This window comes from Chiloscyllium punctatum, chromosome 6 (genome assembly GCF_047496795.1).
Source record: "Chiloscyllium punctatum isolate Juve2018m chromosome 6, sChiPun1.3, whole genome shotgun sequence".
NCBI classification, from domain to species: domain Eukaryota; kingdom Metazoa; phylum Chordata; class Chondrichthyes; order Orectolobiformes; family Hemiscylliidae; genus Chiloscyllium; species Chiloscyllium punctatum.
Window position 1 is genome coordinate 30,823,578 of NC_092744.1, and position 23,159 is coordinate 30,846,736.

Consider the following 23,159-nt stretch of genomic DNA (forward strand, 5'->3'; position numbering starts at 1 on the left):
GCCATATCATCTTTGGACTCTACAGGAACTGTCAACAACAGCATTTTCTAGCATGATCTTTATCTGGGTCAGATCCTGATGGATTTCATAATCACTCCTGCAATAAAAAATTGACTTTATTGGACCGAATGAACCTTGCAAAATCGAACATACCAGGGTTCATTTTTTTTTTAGGAGGTCTTGACCATTATCTCTATTTACTGGAGGCTTTCAGTGATATGCGAAATTATTTTCCATGTTCCCTGGCTGAAAATTACTGTAAGAAATAATATTAAACCTACTTATTTAATTTTCTATCCTTTGTATTTTTTTATTGGAATTGAACTCGTGACTATCTGCTCAAGTCTTTCACCATCATGAATTGGTTAGTCATGTTAGTGACCTGCATTCAGTTCCATAACTTGCCTGTTGTTGCTTATCGCCAAGTTGTTACCTTTTCTGCAATTCCTTGTGACGCGGTGGGAGCAGTGAAAGCCGCTGACCTCGCGGTTCATTTCATCAATAATGTCCGAAGAAAAGGATTCAAATACAAACTGAATAGATTAAAGAATGCCCAGGAAAAGCAGGTGGGTTGCAGATTTACTAAAGGAAGGTAAATAATAATTCTCCTTTGGAAATCCAAATCAGATATTTTCCATGATCTGTGTCAGGAGAGCACAGAGGCACCTTTAGATATGATTTCTGTAAAATGTGAACTGTTCACAAAGGTTTTGCTGTTTTCCTATCGTTCAACATCTTAATGGGAATGTGAGTTAGAGCAGAGCTGACACCATTTTGAATGTTATTAAGGGGAAAGAATGATTTTGTGTTTGAAACTTACCCCAGTCGATACTCACTGGATGAAGAATATGGCTTAGGCTTTAATAAGAAGAGGAAAGCACACAAGACCAAGAGTGTGTGGGTTTGGAAATCTTTTCTGATCTAGGCTTTACAGAAGAGCAGAGGGTGAATCCTTTCCACTTCATAAGGGATGTTGGCACAGATTGGCTGTTGCAGTACCAACTAGAGCTGCAAATCAGAGTGAGCACAGTACCACTTATTTAGATGGTGGTGATCCTTACGTCACAGGGATCTCTGGCTGTATTGTTATTTAGCTCCTTTTGATCCAGTTACCTGCTTGGAACCAATCCGATGTTTGGCTGAGGAACTGCTGAGCAGAAATAATCCTAAGCTTGCTATCCACACTCCACTTCATGGTTTAGAAACTGAAGGAAATGCTCAAAACAAAGCCAAGATGGCTGCTCTCTGATTGCAGATGCCTCACAATTTCACTGCACGGTGGACTATGCAATATTGTTCATAGAACTAACTCTTGTTTTATGGTTGATTGTATAGTTTTGATGCCCTGCACCAGAGTAAATGGCCAGGTAAACTATTCTAGTATTGACCAAGTCACTAGGGATGATTCACCTGCTCTTTTTGAATCATATGATAGGATCTTATGTGTTCACCTGAAACAACAGGAAAGCCACTCATTTAACATTCATACAAAAGATGACAGATCTGATCATACAGCACTTTAAAAAAAATGCTTAGTTGACAGTCTAGATTTTGTGTTTAAGTTTACAGACTGTGTCTTAAATCCATAACCTTCTGCTCAGTTACAAGAGTACCACTAATCATGGTCAATCCCTTGAAGTTGTGAATGTGTTTATTCCACAATAAAGTAAATAGTAAGAATGAAATTGAACATCAAAAGTTTGACACAATTTATTTATTTCAATTTCTTAAATGATTTCAGGAACAATACGAGATCAGCTATTATTTGGAGTTTGATGTTTTTGAAACCCAATGTCCTGTCAGTAGCTCCAAGCCATTGAAAAGATGTGGAATTCGACCACTTCACTCAATGGTAAAGAACCAATCATTTATAGTTTCTTCCTAAGATTCCTAGTGGATATTAAGCATTCAAAGATATCTCCTAGTCAGACTGGCTATGATGTTTAGATCAGAGTGGTGCTGGAAAAGCACAGCAGGTCAGGCAGCATCCGAGGAGCAGGAAAATCGACGTTTTGGGAAAAAGCCCTTCCTGATGAAGGGCTTTTACCTGAAAAGTCGATTTTCCTGCTCCTCGGATGCTGCCTGACCTGCTTTGCTTTTCCAGCACCACCCTGATCTGAACTCTGGTTTCCAGCATCTGCAGTCCTCTCTTTTGCCTGGTTATGATGTTTGCATAAACACAGTAGAAATAGCGACAAACAACATAATCAGATTTGATCAAGTGTTATACTTATCACTTTATATCAATAACCTTCTTCTCCTTGTTATAGGTATGAGTGATGCATTGTGTGCTTCCTGCAGGCTATTATTTTATTTCAGAATTAAAGTATTTGTAGTTTTGCCCTTTACTTTTTAAATAAAAGAAATATGGGCTGCTTGACACTATCATGATATAACAGCTAGTTGGCTAGTTGCTATATATGAAGTTTGTTTGAGTGGTTATTGTGGAATACATGTGAGGATCTTTGGACTAGTTGTTGTACTATAGAAGTGACGACTTTTTGACTAACTGTATTGTCGAGTTGTGAGGCTTACCGTGTCAGTTGTGTCACAGTTTATCATAACAGGTTATTTGTCAAGTTGTGGCATTGGTGTGATGGTTGTTTGACTTTTGTTCATGGTGTAAATATGAATGTGATTGGACTAGCTGTAGAATTATAAGGCTGGATTTTATGCTAGAGATAATGGCTCCATTCTGTAAATGTTAAGTGCTCAGGGGTAACTCGGCTGGTTCATGTCTCTGTTGCCACAGGTGTTAGTGATATTGTAATGGGGTGGGCATGGACCGTTAGGTACCAGAACAATGCTGTTCATGTACTGCAAACTTTTATCTCCTCTTCAGCTTGCCTCCAAAATTGGAGGTGCTACAAAATTATAATGATGCAATCTTACAATCAGAGCAAGGATGCCATTTGGTCTATTGTATCTGTGCTTGTTCTTTGAAAATAGCTGTCCAGTTTCACTCCATAAGCCTGCTTTTATCCCATTACCTCATCAAGTACTCGCCCAGTGCCTTCTGAGATAGTGCAGATAGAACATAGAACATTACAGCGCAAGACAGGTCTTTTGGCCCTTGACGTTGCGCCGACCTGTGGAACCAATCTGAAGCCTATCTGTCCTAGACTATACCATTTTCATCCATATGTTTGTCCAAAGACCATTTAAATGCCCTTAAAGTTGATGAGTTTACTACTGTTTAGATCAGAGTGATGCTGGAAAAGCACAGCAGGTCAGGCAGCATCTGAGGAGCAGGAAAATCGACGTTTCAGGCAAAAGTCTTTTATCAGGAAGGGCTTTTGCCCAAAATGTCAATTTTCCTGCTCCTTGGATGCTGCCTGACCTGCTGTGCTTTTCCAGCACCACTCTGATCTAAACTCTGGTTTCCAGCTTTTGCAGTCCTCACTGTTGCCGAGGTTACTACTGTTGTAGGCAGTGTGTTCCATGCCCAGAGTAATCTCTGAGTAAAGAACTACTCTCTGGGTAAAGACTACTCTCTGAGTAAAGATGTGAGGGCTATTGGATCAGTTACAGAATCATGAAGTAGAAAAGAGAGTTGGCTCATTGTGCAAATTCCAGTTCTTTGCATGAGTCATCCAAGTCCAACCTAAGCTCTAGCCTTTTTGCCATAACTCTGCAAGGATGTGTTCAATTACCTTTAGGTCATCATCATTGATGAGAGATGCATTGAATTAATTGTTGTTATGTTGCTGGGATAACTATAGGACAAGTTATTAATAGTGCTGGTGCCAAGGTCATTGGACTGGATTTTACTGTATAGGTGTGAAAGTTTTACAGTGATTGCAATAACATTCATGTTAGCATGATTGAACTAGGATTTGAATTTAAGGTAACAGTATTGTTACCATTAGTTATTACAGTGTGGGATCTGAGGTCAAACAATGATAGATTTATATGTGAAGCAGTCATCAAAACTGAGTTCAGATGACTGCAGTCATTCCAGTTTTATGATCATCAGCCTAATTATGACCTTCTGGTACATGGTTTGTTTAACAGTGCTGATACTAATCCAATATTATGCTTTTTGTACTTTCATTAGAAATCATTTGGTGAATGTAAAATCATCATTCGTATCTCAAAAGGTTTACAGAATGTGAAGGATTTTCAATGTTCTGAACATCCAGGTATAACATCTTTATCATGGCAATAATATTGGTGTCATCATATATAGTTTAAAGTGAATGTTACTGGATACTCTTCATTGGACTCCAGGACCATGATCTCGTTAAAGAGATTCAGATTCTGATAAAATCCTAAAGAGATGAAATGCTGGCCATGAAAACCTTGCCTTCTCACTTTAGGGAGTTGATCTGCAATCCAAACTATGTTGTGTGGGTTGGTTCTTTGTTCGCTGAAAAAATCCAAATTGAAATGGATTTTGTAGGAACAAGCTCGATGCATTAAATTGCTTCAAAGGTGCCAGGAAAACTTCAGTTGTTTTGAAAAATAAATGGTTAGAGTTTTAAAATTCACAATTTTATTTGGACTTCCTAAGCAAAGGCATTGTTCAAAAACTCTGACACTGAAACTTCTTAGAAATGTGACTGGTAGGAAAGTGATTCGGAGATGTCGGTGTTGGACTGGGGTGTACAAAGTTAAAAATCACACAACACCAGGTTATAGTCCAACAGGTTTAATTGGAAGCACACTAGCTTTCGGAGTGACGCTCCTTCATCAGATAGGAACGTGAGTTGTGAAGAGGACGTAACCAGTCAAAAAGTGTGGTGATGGAAAAGCACAGCAGGTCTGAGGAGTAGAAGAATGAACATTTCGGGCATAAGCCCTTCATCAGGAATGATCTCCAGCATCTACATTCCTCACTTTCTCCAAGACGACGTAAAGAGTGTACAAAGGTATATAGATAGATTACATGACTGGGCAAAAATCTGGCATAATCTGGTGTATAATGTGAGAAACGGTGAAATTGTCAATTTGGCAGAAAAAATAACTAACTAGTGAGTGGTAGCAGAGTTTTGATGTACAGAGAGATCTGAGCGTCCTCCTGCATGAATTGCAGAAGGTTAGAATGCAGGAACAGCAAATAATCAGGAAAGCTAATAGAATTTTATGTTTTATTGTGATGGAGAATGAGATGCAAGGGTAGGGAAATTATGCCTCAGCTGTACAGAGTATTGGTGAGATGACATGTGGAGTACTGTGTACAGTATTGGTCACTTTACTTAAAGAAGGATGTTGATGCATTGGAAGCTGTTCTGAAGGTCACAAGACTAATACCTGGAATGAGCAGATTTCTTTATGAGGAAAGGCCAGACAAGCTAGACCTATATTCTCTTCAGTTTAGAAGAGTCAGAGGTGATGTAGTTGAAACATGTAAGATCCTGAGGGGACTTCCTTGGATGGTTGTTGAAAGGACATTTCCTCTTGCAGGAGACTCCACAAACTGGGGACATAGTTTAAAACAAAACTTAAGACTGGGATGAAGAGACAATTTTTCTCTCAGAGGGCTGTGAATCTTTTGAAATCTATTTCTGAAAAGGTAGTGGATAGATAATCTTAGGATGTTTTAAATCAGAGGTACCAAGGGAACTGATTACCAAGGGAATGAAAGTAACGGGGATATGCAGGAATGTGGAGTTGGTGTTAAAATCAGAACAGCCATGACTTTATTGACTGGTAGAGCAGGTTTGAGGGGTTGGGTAGCCTACATTTATTGCTTGTATAAATGACTCATGCTGCTGGTACTTGTTCTAACCCAGGCCTGAGCCACCAAGTGAGCACCACTTCCACCTTGGAGGTGACATATATTTGTGATATTGAAGTGCTATAGATGTGTTCTGAAAAAATTCCTAATGTTAGAATTCCCTGACATTGGCCACACCTCCTCTCACGCCAAGGGTTATAATTAAGCTGGAGAAAACTCTGAAAAATTCAGGTCTTGGAGAAATTCAGTAGATTCGAGACTTCGGGACAGACATTTCTAAGTTGTGAAGTTTGGACTTTGACACATTAGAACACTTTCTTGCTGCCTCACCTCTTTTAAAAACGCTTTCTTATTTCCTCATCTCACTTAAACATGACATGCCTGCTGTTGTGTTGTTTCAGTTCAAAAACCGTGCCGAAGATGCTGGTACACAATGTCATTAAATAACAGAATGGTGGATCGCTCTGTTCAAGTTGCCATTCAGAAGTATAACAGCGAGAGCAATGATACCAATTATTTTTCACTTTTTAATATCACAAAGGTTTTAACAAAGGTACGTTTTTTTTTCCATAATTAAATTACCTAGCAAGGAAAGCCTTAATTTGTCTTCAAGTTCTTAAAGTGACAAACCAGACTCAGTTTGCAGTGCAATTCCACATTATTTTAAAGGAAGCTGTGTTTAATTTGTGGTAATCAACTTCTGAATTTGCATACAACAGTACCAACTTCTAAAGGAGGCCCTGGGTTGAAGTCCAACTTATGCCATTGATGTATCTATGAATAATTAAACAGTTGATTAAAGGCACCTACCAATTTTTAATGTAGTATTTGAAATTGTTAAGGAGTTACTGCTATTTGCTATTTAGGAAAAAGTAAGCCATTCTTCATTATTCAGCCCATAACGCTACCATAAATGGAATTACAACTTGCTGCCTCTCCATAGAATTGTATATATGGTATACAGTGCATCAACAGGATAGTTAGTTCAAACTGAGTTATTGTCTATATTACACACTCCTCCCATTGTATCTCAGCTCAGCCTTCCTGCATCCTTTTTATTCCCTTATTGCTTGTGTACTTACTCAATTTTTTAAAAGCACCAAGACCTTAAAAATTCATGTGCCTTATTTTTTGTGCATGAGGGTCATGCTTCATGATCTGCCCATGCTGGTCCTAATTGAGGTGGATGGTATAAAATTTGCCACATTTGTCTGATACTCATGGGTGTAGCAAGTGACCAAACAGGTCACTCATTAATCTGGCTACCTCTGCACTCAGCAGGTACTGAGCATCCACCTCACCCTCATTCCGTTTGCTGGCCTGATCAACAAGGTCCTGATGAAGAGCTTATGCTCAAAACATCAACTCTCCTGCTCTTCGGAAGCTGCCTGACCGGCTGTGCTTTACCAACACTACACTTTTTGACTCTGGTCTCCAGCATCTGCAGTCCTCACTTTCTCCTCCATGATAAACAAGATGCTGATTACATAATCCCCTTCCCTCACCCCACCCTTCCGGCCAATGAAGAGATACTGACATGATTCTGCTGTTTAGTATACAGCCATCGGTTCCAGTTGACACACAGTTTAAAGGCTTGTGTAGATTTGGGATCACAGGGATCTGTGTGGGCAGGTTAAGTTAAAGGATTGTTTGTGTGTAGCTCAGCAGGGAGTGGGATGAAGTTTCAGACAAATACAGCTACAGAACTGAAATAAAGATATGCAATGGGATAGCTTACAGGCATGATGGGCATTCACAATAAAGATGCTGGAAGCATTGGCTAACCTGATAGACAACCTTGTGTCATTACGAAAGAGCATGGAGGAATCTGATATGATGGTGACAGGGGGGCAGATTTTCCCTTCACATCAGCCTCTGGAGTTGAAAAGAAGACAATATACTTTTTAGGTGGCATCTTAACACAACTATGCTAAACTTTACTGAAAGGTGCATTAAAACCATATCGTCGGCTGATTTCAATTTTCAACGCCAGACATGAAGGAAATGGTACTATACCAACAATTACAGTGAAGGGACTTACTGATCTGATGTTGTGCTACTTTGGCTTCAAGTGACAGAGGCCCCAACTAGAAACAGGCAGGTAGCTCCATCCATAAAATTTAGGGTAATTTGTCAATAATAGAATTGCAGTCTTAATCAATGTTTACTGGACTGCACATGAATTGTCAATTTGCATTGATCATCGAGAAGCAATATTAGGGAAGATATGAGGGGCTTGGACAAGATGGAGAATAGCTGTTTTCCTTAGTTGAAGGTGAAAGACAAGAAGTTTGGATTGGACTTAGAACATAGAATATAGAACATAGAACAATATAGCCCTTTGGCCCTCGATGTTGCATCGACCTGCGAACCTTTCTCAGCTCGTCCCCCTACACTATCCCAAAATCATCCATGTGCTTATCTAAAGATTGTTTAAATCTCCCTAATGTGGCTGAGTTGACTACATTAGCAGGTAGGGCATTCCACGCCCTTACCTGTGTAAAGAACCTGCCACTGATATCTGTCTTTAATCTATCACCCCTCAATTTGTAGTTATGCCCCCTCATACACGCTGATGTCATCATCCTAGGAAAAAGATAGAGGGTGATGGGAATTTGAAATGTAGTGCCTGGGTTGTGGTTGAGGTTGGAAATCTAACGACCTTTAAAAAGTTTGCAGATGAAATGTCATAACATTCAAGGCTATGGGCCAAGTGCTGGAAAGTGAGACTAGTGTAGATTTATAGTTGTTTTTTGTCAGTGGGAGGGCCTGTTCTGTACTGTATGATTCTATGAATGATTCTATTTACTGGTAACTATTCCTGACAGGAAGGTTTTAAAATATATTTCATGGGTGCACGAGTCACATTAATGCCCCACAAAGATCAACCTGATCCTTGGGGCACAACATCCTTTCCCCTTTCCATCATCACCTTCAGTACCATGGAAGAGTTGCCTAATTTCCCATCCTCTCCCTTTGGTGATCATGCCTCCCTGAAATAAACTCCCTGCTCACAAGACAACATTAAGCTTGATCTTAGATATGGCATGGTGGCTCAGTGGTTGGCACTACTGCCTTACAGCACCAGTGTCCCAGATTCAATTCCAGCCTTGGGCAACTGCCTTTTTGGAGTTTGTACGTTCTCTCCATGTCTGCATGGGTTTCCTCCGGGTGCTCTGGTTTTCTCCCACAGTCCAAAGATATGCAGTCAGGTGAATTGGCCATGCTCAATTTCCCATAGTGTTAGGTACATCAGTCAAAGGGAAATGGGTCGGGTGGATTACTCTAGGGCTGGCATGCTGGCACAGTGATTAGCACTGCTACCTCACAGCATGAGGGTCCCAGGTTTGATCCCAGCCTTGGGAGACTGTCTTTGTGAAGTTTGCACATTCTCCTTGTGTCTGCATGGGTTTCTTTTGGGTGCTCTGGTTTTCACCCACAGTCCAATGATGCGCCGGTCAGATGAATTAGCCATGCGAAATTGCCCATAGTGATAGGCGCATTAGTCAGAGGGAAATGGGACTGGGTGGGTTACTCTCTGCAGGGTCAGTGTGGACTTGTTAGGCCGAAGGGCCTGTTCCCACACTGTAGGGAATCTGTCTAATCTAGATCAAGAGCTTATCTGTTTGCTGGGTTGCAATTATTAGTGAGTTTCACTTGGTGACTGAATTTGTTATGTTTAGCTCAGCTGACAGATGCTTGTCAGTACGCTATGAGTGGAGAAATAGACAATATAGCGCTCAATAAAAAAAACTGAATTTCTTTGTGTTGCAGTCTGTACCAAGCCAAAGGATACTTGTGGAATTCATTATCCAAGAAACTAACTGCTTTAAAGATGACTTTGCTGTAGTACTTACAGCGTGTATTCCAAAACCTCTCAAATATGCAGTAAGTATTATTTGAACAACTGTTTCATGCATAGAAGTAGACGGAGTAAGATAGCACAGAAAGAGGCCATTTGGCCCACTTGAAGTGTGCTGGTGATTTTCCTCCATGGGATTCTCGCTCCTCCCACATACCACATCCCTGCCCTGCAACATATTCCATTTTCTCTCACACATATGTCTAGTTCAACTTGGAAGCACCTAAACCAACTGCCTGAATCATTTCCTGTGTTACTGAGCTCCACATTCTAATCTTTTTCTGAGTAAAGAAAGTTTTCCTCTATTCACAATTGAATTTATGAGTAACTGTCATGTATTTATGGTCTCTGGTTTTGGACTCTTTCACAAGTGGAAACGTTCTCTCTACATCGATCCTGTTCACCCTCATTCCGAACACAGTTACATTTATATAGAGCTTTTTACAGAGCAAAATATCACAAGGCGCCTTTGACCAGGGCAGCCGAACAAGAATAGAAGGGTTTGGAATGGCTCTGACCACAAGCACACAATGGTGTGTTTTGGTGACTCTTGAAATTGAAGAGAAATGTGGTAACATGAGCAGGTTTAGGAAAATAATAAATAGAGTGTAAAACTACAGTGGCAGAAGGAATAGGTCAGATGGAGGAGAAAAAACTGGAATTGCAAAATTGATATTTTTAAAATGTGTTGATGGGATGTCACTAATCAGGCTGCATTTATTGTCCATTTCTACTTGGCCTGGAGAAGGTGATGCTTAAACCATTGGAGTCTTTGGGGGTGCAGGATCACTCACAATACCATAAGGGGATTCCGGTATTTTGCACCAGGAACAGTGACAGAGCAACAATATTTCTCCGAACAGAGAGGAACTTGCAGCTAGTGATGGTCACCTGCATCCAGTGCCCTTGTCTTCCTGCTAGCTACCTGACAAAAGAGCAGTGCTCCAAAATCTTGTACTTCCTAATACACAAGTTGGACTATAACATGATGCTGTGTGATTTTTAAATTTGTCCATCCAGTCCAACACTGGTACCTCCACATCAATACTGTTCTTTGTGTGGTCTGAGCTGCGGTGAAAAATATTCAATGAACTCTTGACTTATGCCTTGTAGATGGTGGACACATTTTGGTGAGACAGGAGGCAGGTCACTCACTTCAGAATTCCTAATATCTGACCTGTTCTTCTAACCACAGCATTTATAAGGCGATGGGTTACAATATGTGTTGTAAAGGAGATGGAGATTATGGAGGTTGTAATAGGTGAGGGACACGTTGAATAACTAGATCTTCATAGGAAAATGGCCTGGATATTTCAGGAGGCAGTAGTCAGGGATGAAGATCGGAAAGACACTGGCGATGGGAGGAAGTTAGTATTAAGGATGGACTTAGTGTAAGATAAAGTTAAAAATCACACAACACCAGGTTATAGTCCAACAGGTTTATTTGGAAGTGCTAGCTTTCAGAGCAAGCTCAGCTTGGACAGACAGAATCCAGAGGCTCGACCAATTCAGAATCAGGACGACTGAGCACTGGGTAATAGAGGTGAAACTGGGACTGGAGATATGGATTTTCCAATCCTAGCTGAAGAGAATTATGTTGTCTTCCTGATGCTGACCTGAAGCAAGTTCAGTCAGTCAGGCAGCAGGAAATCTTATAGGATTATGATGAGTTATAGTTGTGCATGTTTGTTAATGGACTTATTTACAATACAAGGGAATTTGCAAAGTTGGATGGCATTTATTTTAATGTGAGGAGACTTGTAAGTAAGGCAGATGAGTTGAGAGCACTGATTAACACATAGGAATGTGACATAATTGCTATCACAATGACATTATCGAGGAAGGGGCAGGATGGCAGCTCAATATTGTGGGTATAGAATCTTTAGGCAAGATAGGGAAGGGGTAAAAGAGGAGATGGTATTGAAATATTGATCAAGGAGTCAATAAGGAGGGATGAAAGCTTAGAAAGCTACTCAATTGAGGTCATGTGCCTGGAACTTTTAAACAAAAAGGGGGTCACCACGTTGTTGGGAATGGACTATAGACTCCATAACAGGTAGTGCGAGACAAAAGGGCAGATATGGGGACAAATTTCAGAGAAGTGTTAAAGTAATAAAATAATAATTTCTACTTTTCTAATATTATCTGGGATAGATAACATGTAAAGACTTAGAGAGGGTGGAAATTTTAAAATGTATCCAGGAGAGCTTTTTTAACCCAACATGTAGAAAGTCTTGCCAAACACAGGGCAATACTGGTCCTAATTTCAGGGAACGAAGTTAGATTACAGCTAATGTCACTGGTAAAGCATTACAGTGATAGTGACCATAACTCAGTAAATTTTAAAGTAGTCATGGAAAAGAACAAAGATGGACCAGAAGTGAAAGTTTTGAATTGGAGAAAGACCAATTTTGATATGATGTTATAATGTCTGGCCAAAATGGACCGGGAGCAGCTACTTGAAGAAAAATCTATGTTAGAGGAATGGATATCTTTCAAAAAGGATATCTTGAAAGCCCAGAACCAATATGCTCCTGTAAATGTGACGAATGGGACCAAAACTTCCAGAGAATCCTAGATATTGAGGAATGTACAGGATTGCTAAGGAAAGAAAGGAAAGCCCATGGGTGAATGCTAAGAGCTGAGAGCATTAGCAGCCCTAGGGGAAAATAGAAAGTTCAGGGGCTTCTTAAATTAGGAGAGCAAAAGGGAACATGAAAATACACCAGTGGTTAAAATAAAGGAAAATCCAAAGACATTTTATAAATATATTAGGGCAACAGTATAACAAGGGAAAGAATGGAGTTCATTAGTGACCAAAATGCAAAACATGTGTAGCAAGCCGTAGATGAGGTTTTAAATCAATAATTTACATTTATATTTATGATTAAGAAGAATGACAGCAGGAAAATTAGGGAAGTGGACTGTGATATACTTGAACATATTACAGTTGAGAGAGGAACAATATTATCAATGTTGGCAACTTGAAATTGGTTGAGTCTCCAGGCCCGGATGATATATCACAGGATGCTGTGGGAGGCAAGCTTGGGGATTGCAGGGGCCCTGATATTAATAGGCAAACCCTCTCTTGTTAAAGGAGAGGTGCCAGTGGGCTGGAGGACTGTTAATCAGGTACCGGTACTCACAAAGGTTGGTAGGGATAACCAAGGAACTTCAGGGCAGTAATTCTCACATCAGTGGTAGGGAGTTCTGAAGGAGGATGAGAAATAATCTCTACTTGGAAAGACAAGGAATAACCAAAAATAGTCACCATGGTTTGATTGAGTTTTTGAAAAGGTAACTAGATGTGTGGATGAAGGTACACTGCATATTGTCGACATGGATTTAGGTAAGACTTCTGACAAGGTGTCAAAAGAAAGATTGGTTATGAATGTAAAAGTTCATGTATGCAGGCAAATTGGCAAATTTGACCCAAAGGTGCCATTAGTGGAGGGAGGCAGAATGTAATGGTTGAAGGTTATTTTTGTGACTGCAAGTGTGTGCCCAGTGATTAACCACAGGATTTGGTACGGGGTCCCTTGTTGTTTTGCAGTGTACATTATGATTTAGACATGAATGTAAAATGTTTAATTAGTAAGTTTGAAGTGGCCATGAAAATCGCTTACTTACAAGTCTCCTCACATTAAAATAAATGCCATCCAACTTTGCAAATTCCCTTGTATTGTAAACCAGAGGTTTAGAGGGGATTTAAGGAAGAATTGTTTTCACCCAGAGGAATTCATTCTATGTGAAGGTGATTGAGATGAATAGCGTCATAACATTTAGCTAGTATTTAGATGATGACTTGAAACACCATAGCATACAATGCTACAGGCTGAAGGGTTTCTTTCCATACTGCAAAACAACATTATGACTCTACAATCTTGAACTGAATTGATAAAAGCAAATTACTGCAGATGCTGGAATCTGAAACCAAAAGAGAAAATGCTAGAAAATCTCAGCGGGTTTGGCTGAGATCAGAGGTGAAGTAGATCTCCCTAGGAATGTGAGTTTTAAAGGCTTGGTGCATCTGTAAGGAGAGAAAAGAGCTGACATTTCAAGTCTAACTGACCCTTTGTCTCTCTCCCCCTATCCACCTTCACTGCTTTCCTTTTCTCTCTGTGTTAGACAAGGGCTTTGACAAAGGGTCATTTAGACTTGAAACATCAGCTCTTTTCTCTCCTTACAGATGCTGCCAGACCTGCTGAGATTTTCCAGCATTTTCTCTTTTGATTTTGAATTGAATTGAATTTATTGTCATGTAAACCGAGACGCAGTGAAAAGCTTTGTCTTGCAAGCAATATAAGCAGATCACATAGTTAAATAACATAGATAAGTAAATAATAGGTTAACAGCAGCAAAACAAAAACACAGGTACAGATAAATACCAAGAGTTTGGGAGTCCATTCAGTGTTCTAACAACAGTAGGGTGGAAATTGTTTCAAAACCAACTGGTGCATATGTTCAGGCTTCTGTACCTTCTCCCCGATGGTAGAGGTTGTAGAAAAGCACTGCCAGGGTGGGATGGATCTTTGAGAATGCTGGTGGCCTTTCCTTGACAGTGGGCCTGGTAGATGGATTCTATAGATGGGAGGTTGGCCTTTGTGATTATCCAGGCCGTGTTCACCACTTTCTGTAACAATCTTGCACTACAGCTCAGAAAAGATCACACACACAATAAAAATTTCAATTATTGAGGTTGATGGAATTGTCATGTTTCACATGGCTTAATGAGTTGATCAATATTTTTATTCATGCTGAACCAATAGGTGGAGGTAGGCACCAAGCTCCTGTCTTTTTTTGTACCCATGTGACGTACATGTGTGACCTAGTATCATCTGGAGTAGAGCTTCTGGAATTACCACTTGTTTGCCTTTAAAACTCACATTCCTAGGGAGATCTACTTCACCTCTGATTGGCCAGAATGAAGGTAGTTGCTTGGAGACATGTTAAATGTTTCAGGTTTTCTGCTGATGCTGATCATTTTGAGCTGTTGCAGCAGATCATCAAACATAACTTGCTGAATTTGCTCAGCTTGGCTGTAACCAAACTGTATAAGATTGATGATGAGACAATCCTCTCATTCATATTCAATAAAATCCATTTGTGGGTCGAAAGGAATTCCTTCTTTCCTATCAGGATTTGGAATTCTGCTAAGGGAATCAAAAATAATCATTTGAGAACCTGGTCCATGCTGTGTTTCTACATCATATCCTTGGATGTTCACAAATAGTTGTGGAGGGTCAGAGTGATGCACATGTGTTTGGCTATCAGTAGGCCATTTCTAATGGTTGTAGAAATTGTGAAATTGCTGGGCATTAACACATTTTTGAGAAATTGAAAAACTGTGATAATTTTCCTGCCATTTGTCTGGTATGTTTTTGTGGAGGATATCTTGAAAATAAGATACTTTGTAAATACTGGAATGTAAGGGGATAAAAGTTGAAAAATTGAGGCAATTTTTGGGTCTTTTTATATTGTGGTGTAATCATTTTCTATACATCTTCTACTTTGGTAGAATCAGGTCTAATGCTCTGAGCAGAAACCGCATCCTTCTACCTTTCTATATTTTTGATTGTGGACTAAACTGAGAAAAGGACTGTTTCAAAAGCCAATGTTTGTGGAAAGGATTATAGCTCTTTTTAAAAGCAAGTGACCTGACAATCATTGTAGGTGCTATTCATACTTGTTCAAGGAGTGAGGGAAGTTATTACAAACAAACTGAAGCCAGTGATTTGGCTTGCAATCAGTAGCTGATTGGTCTGTGAGTGGTGGCCGGCTGTTGATGACAAGGACCTTCTGCCCGCCAACAACTATGTGATTGCCTCCCAGGTAGCCGAACAGCTTGTGGATGTGTATCTTTGGTTGGAAGCCATTGGACCTTTCCAAAGGAAGGGACCTTTTCTTTCTCTGTAGTAACAAACATTTCAAGCCTGAAGAAAGTCCATTTATTTCCCCTCAATAATTGCTGGAAGCTATGGCTCTTAATCAGTAAGTCAGAGACTTTGTATGTCTGAATGAGTTGCTCCGTGCTTCGTGCAAACAAGTGAAAGTACCTGGAGAAAGAAGTTAGAGGAGCAGTAGCCAAAAAGATCACCTCAGTGTAAAACCCACAGCCAGGAACTATTGACAGGTCTTCCTACTCTTTCCCTCGGTCCATAACACCTATCTTTTTCTGTTTCTGTAAGGGTGATTTTTAAGGGATTTGGAGCTTTAACTAGTATATTTGTATATTGCTGGTCATAATTATTTATCTGTAGTTACAATCTATTTATTTGTGATAAATAGTATTTTTTGTTAAATACAGAAGCGTGGTCCTGCCTTTCTGACTGCCTGGGTCCAAAAGAGAGATAAATTGGAGAATTTTGAATAAATTTAGAAAAGTTTTCATTTTATGAAGACTGTAGGAAAAGTGAGGCCTGATTTCCAGTGATCCATAACATATTTGACAAAGTAAATTTAACAAATTCATTTAGTTCATGGTGATTTGATGATTTTACAGTTGAAAACAAAACCACATTTTTCTGCCACTGTCATTACCTTCATGTTTAGTTGTCTGAGATTTGTCTGCGTTATGCGGACAACTTGGTAGACATTTGATGATATAGGTATGGATATTGCTGGAATTTTCCTGGCTGATGGCTAATCCAAATGATAATCCAAGGAAAAGATTTCTACTGAAAGTTACTTGAAAGTTGTCAATTTCTGTGGCTCCAGGGAAGGTTGTATGGATCATTGTTCAAATTTCAAAATCTCTTTATCCATTATTCAGTCAAACTGGATCTAAACATATAGTGCAATATTTTTACAATGCACATATAATTGAGCTGCACCACTCAGTATGATGCTTCACTTTCCAGATGATCCACAAATCTTAGTGGATGCTGGATCACTTGCTAATTCTAAATCTGAGATAGGTAAAAGCAAATGTATAAAGGGATATGGGCCAAAGGCAGGTACAGAGGAACCTCGAGGACATGGGCGGGGAGTATTTTATTCGGTTGATCGAATGCTGGAAAATCGAATGCCAGACAACATAGTTTAGCCAAGCATTGGGACCTTGTGATCGCGTCAGATAATCCAAAATTCAGTTAAATGAATGCTGGATAATCAAGATTCCCCAGTATATGGAGTTAGGTCATAAATCAATCTTAATCTCACTGAATGGCAAAACAGGCTTGAGGGACTGAATGACGTACTCCTCCTCCTATGTTCCTATATTGTTTTGTTTCATTGAATTCAATTCCAATTCGGGATTTACTTGATTGTGAATGGTGCATGATGACGACTGTCAATGGTGGATTGAGCTTTGTCTTTTGGAAGTAACATGGCTTCATCTTTGACGTTGACAATAACATCATGTCTGAGTAAAGGTTAGTCAGGAGGTGAATAGAGCTGATGGTGTGGCGTGGCAACTTCCTGGGGGTGACTATATAGAGGTTTATAAAATCATGAGGGGCATGGATAGGGTAAATAGACAAAATCTTTTTCCTGGGGTGGGTGAGTCCAGAACTAGAGGACATAGGTTTAGAGTGAAAGGGGAAAACTTTAAAAGGGACCCAAGGGGCAACCTTTTCATGTAGAGGGTGGTGCGTGTATGGAATGAGCTGCCAGAGGAAGTGATAGAGGCTGGTACAGTTACAACATTTAAAAGGCATCTGGATGGGTATAGGAATAGAAAGAGATTAGAGGAATATGGGCCATATGTGGCAAATGGGACTAGATTAGGTTAGGATATCTGGTCTGCATGGATGAGATTTAATAGATCTGTTTACATGCTGCACATCTCTATGACTCTATGATAGGCTTGGTCCCCGATGGACTATAAGAATATATAGATACATGCATGCAAGTGGACCAATAATAGCTGGTGTTTCAATAACTTAAACTCTTTTAGGTGTCAAAATTGAGGAATCATACTGACATGTAAAATGAATAATTCCAGTGCATGTGATCTCACACCTGGTATAAGCATTTGCTAATTTGTGGACTGCACCTGAGTGCTGGCTTCCTGAGTACATCTCTTGCAAGATGCTTAAGTTGCTTTACACCTGTGTCAGTTTTGGTATTTAATAGATGCTGTTAATTCTTTTTGGGGCATTTCACTGGATGGAGTCAAAGGCTTCAGTTGTTCTGATGGTGTCCATGTTGTGTGTCAGATTAGTCACATATGTTGTCGAACTGGGATCTGCAAGCTGTAACATTGTAAATAATTCTTGGACTTTGTTGACTTGCTTATGTTGCATGGATGGAATTTTGAAAACATCCTTGGTATTGTTCCTTGGCTGACCATTCTCCATACACTGCTGTGGAGTACCATGTGGCAATTGGATTTCTTGAACATTTTAGTCCAATATTCTCTGTAGAACATAGGTTGTATATGTCACAAAATACTGGATACTGTTTTGATAGGTGAAACAAGCCATATGTCATGCAGATGTCAATGAAACAGATGCAGCTCTAGTGTGCTCCTGAGGATCATTGATGATTATTGATCAGTTCACCACCCTCCATTTCAACCCCAACTGCTGTCATCTCCTTACCATTACCTCAAAGCCGAGCCTGAGGGCACTGCTGGTGAGTGAACTGGCCTAAATGTATTCTCCTGGAATAGGATGGACAGGCAGCCTTTGAGGTATGCTAGTTATCAGGTACTCCTAAAAAAACACTTTAATAGGCCAATTACAGGCCTTCCAATTGGTGTCCATGTTGCCAGTGTAATTTTGATTCTGGACCCAAAATGAATTTCTACCCAATTATTTCTATGAATGTTCCTTTGAGTTGAACCCTACAATCTACAATCTACAGAGTAAATGGTACACTGAAGGTATTTCTCTCTCTTGTCACCCTTTCTGTGAAGCTGTGCAATGTTTTGCTTAGAAGAAAAGTAACAGAGCAGTTTTGCACAGATGTTTCAATTTTCTTCAGCTTCTCAGCAATACCTTAGCAATTCAAATAATGTCCTCCCTTCACCTTCCCTTTTCACTTTCCTAAAAGTGTCTCATTCTCTGCGATTGGTGCTTTTTAAGTGCTTGTAGCAGATGAATGAGGTGAACCAAAGTGACTCATCGAATGTGTTTTCTCTCTGTCACCGCGGCAACATTCACTTTTAACTTGCTGATTTTTCTGAATGGTACCATTTTGATCAGAAACTCCAAACACGCATACAGTTTATTGGTCACCTTGATATATAAGAAATGTAATAAATAGACAAGTGTAATACATTTATGATATGTGATTTAATAACTTTCAAGAAAAATCATAATTTGCCTTCCTTTGCAGCATTTGGGTTTCTGTACGGCATCTTTTGATTTGGAGAGTCCTGATGATGGTGTGGTTGAGGTGAACTGTGACATTTATGCCACAAAGGTAGTTGCGCTGAACTCCTTTTATTCATTTGGATCTCATGAAAGTCCAGTACTCAGTCTGTAATTGAATCATTCTATGAATGTTTTACAGTCATTTCCATGGTTCCTTTTCCACTATAAAGTCTACTTCTGACTGTGCTCTCTTACATGTTATGACTATAGTGTCTTTTTTTTGCATTTTTGTGACAGATATGATTATAATATGGTTTTGTACAGTTTTTGTTTCTGTTTAGTTATCATTGTAACGTAGATACCAGGTTTTGATGATCAGTTCTATGTTCTAGTAGAAATGTCAAGAAGTTTCTCCTGTAGCATCATCAAGCGTCATCAAGTAGAAATGTAACTTAGTTGTGTCTGTTTTTTAGTGGAACAGGGCAAAAGGGATTAATTTAGGTGATGGTGCCCATTCAATCAACACTAGATGATGGAATGCTTAAGGAAGAAAAACTTGATCTTCACTACAGTTAGTGCATTAAGGTCCCTTGCATATATAAGTTCAGGAACAAACAGCTGTGAAAGGACTCATCTGTAAAAATTGAAGAAATGAGAAATAGAGCAGGGTTTTTTTCTTTCTTTTCCCCACAATTCTGGCGAACAGTGGTAGTGCTTATTTAACTCCAGTACCCATGTCGTGTGTATGTAGGTGTAGGACACAGTGAAGAATAAATAAGTGTGTAAATCTTTATTTGTTTTCCATCACCAGGAAGAAAGGAAACACCCTAGTGGCCAGTGACAAGCAGTGCCTTTCTCAACAAAGGGCAATGCCGCGTGATCAAAAAAATGAAGGGGAGGGCAGGGATTAAATCGAAATAGAGTTGGAGAGGGAACTAAAACACTCCACACCCTGCGGTGCCCACCTCTACCTAAACAGCTCAAGGGGTTGGTGGACACTGTGTACTCTTTCTCCAGGGACACCTGGGCTCGAACATAACCGCGGAAGAGGGGCAGGCAATTGGCCCTAACAACCCCCTCCACAGCCCGCTGTCTGCACCTGTTTATGGCCAGTTTGGCCAGGCCCAGGAGCAGACCCACGAGGAGGTCCTCTGACCTACCCTTCTTCTTCTGCACCATGTGCCCAAAGTTCAGGAGGGTGGGGCTGAAGTGCAACCAAAAACAGAGGAGAAGGTTTTTAAAAAAATCAAAAAGGGAGTACAAATGCTCACACCCAATATATGTAGCAGGTTTTAGGTTTGCATTATTCAGACTTCTTCAAAGAAGCCCTCAACAAGCTATTGTCCTGATTTCAGCCCCAATGCCCATGTAAATCCCCCGCAGTCAACAGGATTTAACTTCAAGTTGCTACAATCTGGACAAGAAGCCCAGCATTTGGCACTTGCAAAAAAAGCAAACTTCCAGTGAAGGCCTGACAGAAAGCGATGCTTTCTCTTTTCTCTCCCTCTTCTCACATAAAATGTTGAAGTTGGTGGCTCAGTTTTGAACAACCTAACCCATAGGTTGAATTTCTAATGATTTTGTATCTTTTTTTTGCAAGTAATAGCTTCTTTTCCTCTTTCTTGCGTGTCTGTCAATGTACAACTAGTAGCTTTTCTAAAGTTTATAATTAATTTTCTTCAGCAGTAATATTAGTATCAAAACCATGCATTATCTCAGAGACTACTCCAACATTCTCCTACTGTCTATTAAGGATCCTTCTGCAGTGTGTTTTTGCAAACCTCTTGAGATGTTTAGGTTGGATCTAACATCTGAAATTTGGGAGAGCTATTCCCCCCATCAATGCTGCAAATGTAAAATTGGACAGAATGATGTTAAGTTGGGAATCCAACATCATCTGGCAGTTCCCAAAATGAGAAAACTTAGAGAAATTGGCATTTGTGAGTGGAAGCCTTCCCACTAAATTGGAACGACTAATTAATGTACTGTTGAGTTGTTAATGACACAATTGCGCGCTGCCCTTGACATTTCTCAGGAATTGGCATGAATAGTTTGGGGATGTTTTACAGCAGCTATGAGGAAAGAAGGAAGGCTGGAAACTAAAGCCTGCAACAGAGACCATGGCTGACTAATGACCGTGTTTCCATTGGTGGCAGTGTCTGAATGGTTTCCTTAAAATTATTTGCAAGCTTTTCTTTGAACCTTCAATAAAAAAATTACATAAACATTCATGTTGTAGAGGACCTGTAGACATATAACCATTATTGAATTCATTACGTGGCATTTTCCCTCTGCAGCTTGATGACCCAGCCTACCCGATCATGATGCTTATTTTGATGATCTGAGATGGAGGGGTTCATGGACAACTCAATTTCCATTCTGCTCCCTTACCCCAATGAATTGTAAAATGGTTCATGGAATGGGAGAGGGACTGATTGCATTTAGAGTTCTACAGCATGGGAACAGACCCTTCAGTTGAACTTGCCAAATCTGACCAGCTATCCTAAATTAATCTAGTCCCATTTGCCAGCATTTAGCTTGTATCTCTCTAAACCATTCCTATTCATATCCCCATCCAGATGCCTTTTAAATGTTGTAATTGTACTACCTCCAACGCCCCTTCTCTTCTGGCAGCTCCTTGCACACATATATGACCTGCTAAGGTCCCTTAGGTCCATTTTATATCTTTCCCCATCTCACCTTAAACCTATACCCTCTAGTTTTTGACTCCCCCCGGGAAAAAGATTTGGCTATTCATCCTTTCCATGCTTCCATTATTTTATGAACCTCTACAATGTCGCACCCTAGCCTCTGAGATTCCAGAGAAAACAGCCCTAGCCTATTCAGCCTCTCCCTATGTCTCAAACCCTCCAAACCTGGCAACATCTTTGTTAAACCTAGAAGGGTTCAGAAAAGGTTTATATCATATTTTCTATAGCATGGAGACCAGAGTTGAATGCAATATTCCAACAATGTCCTGTACAGATGCAACATGACACCCTAATTCATATACTCATTGTTCTGGTCAATTAAGTTCAGTATTTTTAAAGACTTGTGTGGGCAGATATTTTGAGTGAAATGTTATTAGAATTGAAAGCAACTCTAAAATAATTATCGCAGACAGAGTCAACAGAAAGGAGACACTTGTAACTAGTCGCCTGATGATTCTATGATGAATGTCTGGAGTGATTGACACTTCTAAACTCAGCAAGTTGATATCTTTATATTACTGCAGGGAGTCACAGTCCGAGGATTAAGTGGGCAAGTGGCGCCTCATGAGGACACTTATCCAGATGGAGAACAGATATTTAAATCGAAGCTCAAGAGATCCACTTCCAACTCCAAACGGCGAAAAACAAAAAGGCCAAGGAAGAAAGACTCATCTTCATCAGAATCATCAGAGTCAGCAGAGTCAGCAGAAGAACGACAAATGCGGAGGCATCGTGGACCTTTCAGACGCCCAACAATTCGTTATCACATTTTCCCACATCTCCCTCCACATCCATACACCTGCCCAGGTCAGCCCAGGTATGTTCTGAGAACACACTAATCAAGCAAGGAAGAGACAAAGAGACAAACAGAAAGCGAGAAAGGACAGGGAAGGCTCTAATCTTCAATGTCTGGAACTTGATGGGGCAGAAGCCCTGATTGCAAATTTAAGCACAACTTGATCATGATTTTCCATCCAAATATTGAATCTGCTCAAACATATCTCCTTCAACTGATAGCATGCTGATGGAAAACACTAAAAAATGACAGTGTTCATGGTGGATTCTTACTATTGGAGATATGTGAAGAATTGCTCTGAATTTATGCTTTAATTTCTTCATATTCATGAATTTCAACATGAAAATTAATCTGAAATAAGTGGCAGAGTTTAATATTACAATTTGTATAACAACATTAGGCTTAAAAATTTAAAGATGACTTCTCATTTAAAAAGAATGTTAGCTGTTACTTGTGTGAAAATATTGGCATTTCTTCCCAAAGATTACTTGAAATAAAATGTACTGTAATCTTCACCTTTTATTTTTACTGTAATTATTTAATTATGAACAACTCCTACTTGTCACACAATAGCACTTAAAGATGACTCATTTATTTGTTAACAATCATTTAAAAAAGCAATTATAAAACTCTTCTTTCTTAATCTCAACCTGGATGTAAGGTAATGGAATTAAGTGGTAAATGACAACAAGAAGATTTCCAATTGAGAGTTTGGGCCTAAATTATGGTTTGGACCTATGATTGTCAGCTTTGATCAGATGTAACAAAAACAGAAATCGCTGGAAAAGGTCAGCAGGTTTGGCGGAGGGATATCAGAAGTAACTTTCCCATATTCTGAGGAAGGGTCATT

The 23,159-nt window shown here is 39.7% G+C and overlaps 1 protein-coding gene across 2 annotated transcripts; it reads left to right on the forward strand.

The window, feature by feature from the left end:
* Nucleotides 1-252: 252 nt before the first annotated feature.
* On the forward strand, nucleotides 253-22,773 carry LOC140478485 (alpha-2-HS-glycoprotein-like). 2 transcript variants are annotated; one of them, XM_072571745.1, is made up of 7 exons: nucleotides 253-566; nucleotides 1,742-1,852; nucleotides 4,058-4,142; nucleotides 6,082-6,233; nucleotides 9,455-9,568; nucleotides 18,825-18,911; nucleotides 22,038-22,773. In XM_072571745.1, exons 1-7 carry the CDS (start codon nucleotides 357-359, stop codon nucleotides 22,350-22,352), a joined length of 1,074 nt encoding a protein of 357 aa, XP_072427846.1. In that variant the 5' UTR covers nucleotides 253-356; the 3' UTR covers nucleotides 22,353-22,773. The 2 variants fall into 2 exon arrangements, with proteins under 2 accessions (XP_072427846.1, XP_072427847.1); XM_072571746.1 differs by lacking the exon at nucleotides 18,825-18,911.
* The last annotated feature ends 386 nt before the right edge of the window (nucleotides 22,774-23,159 follow it).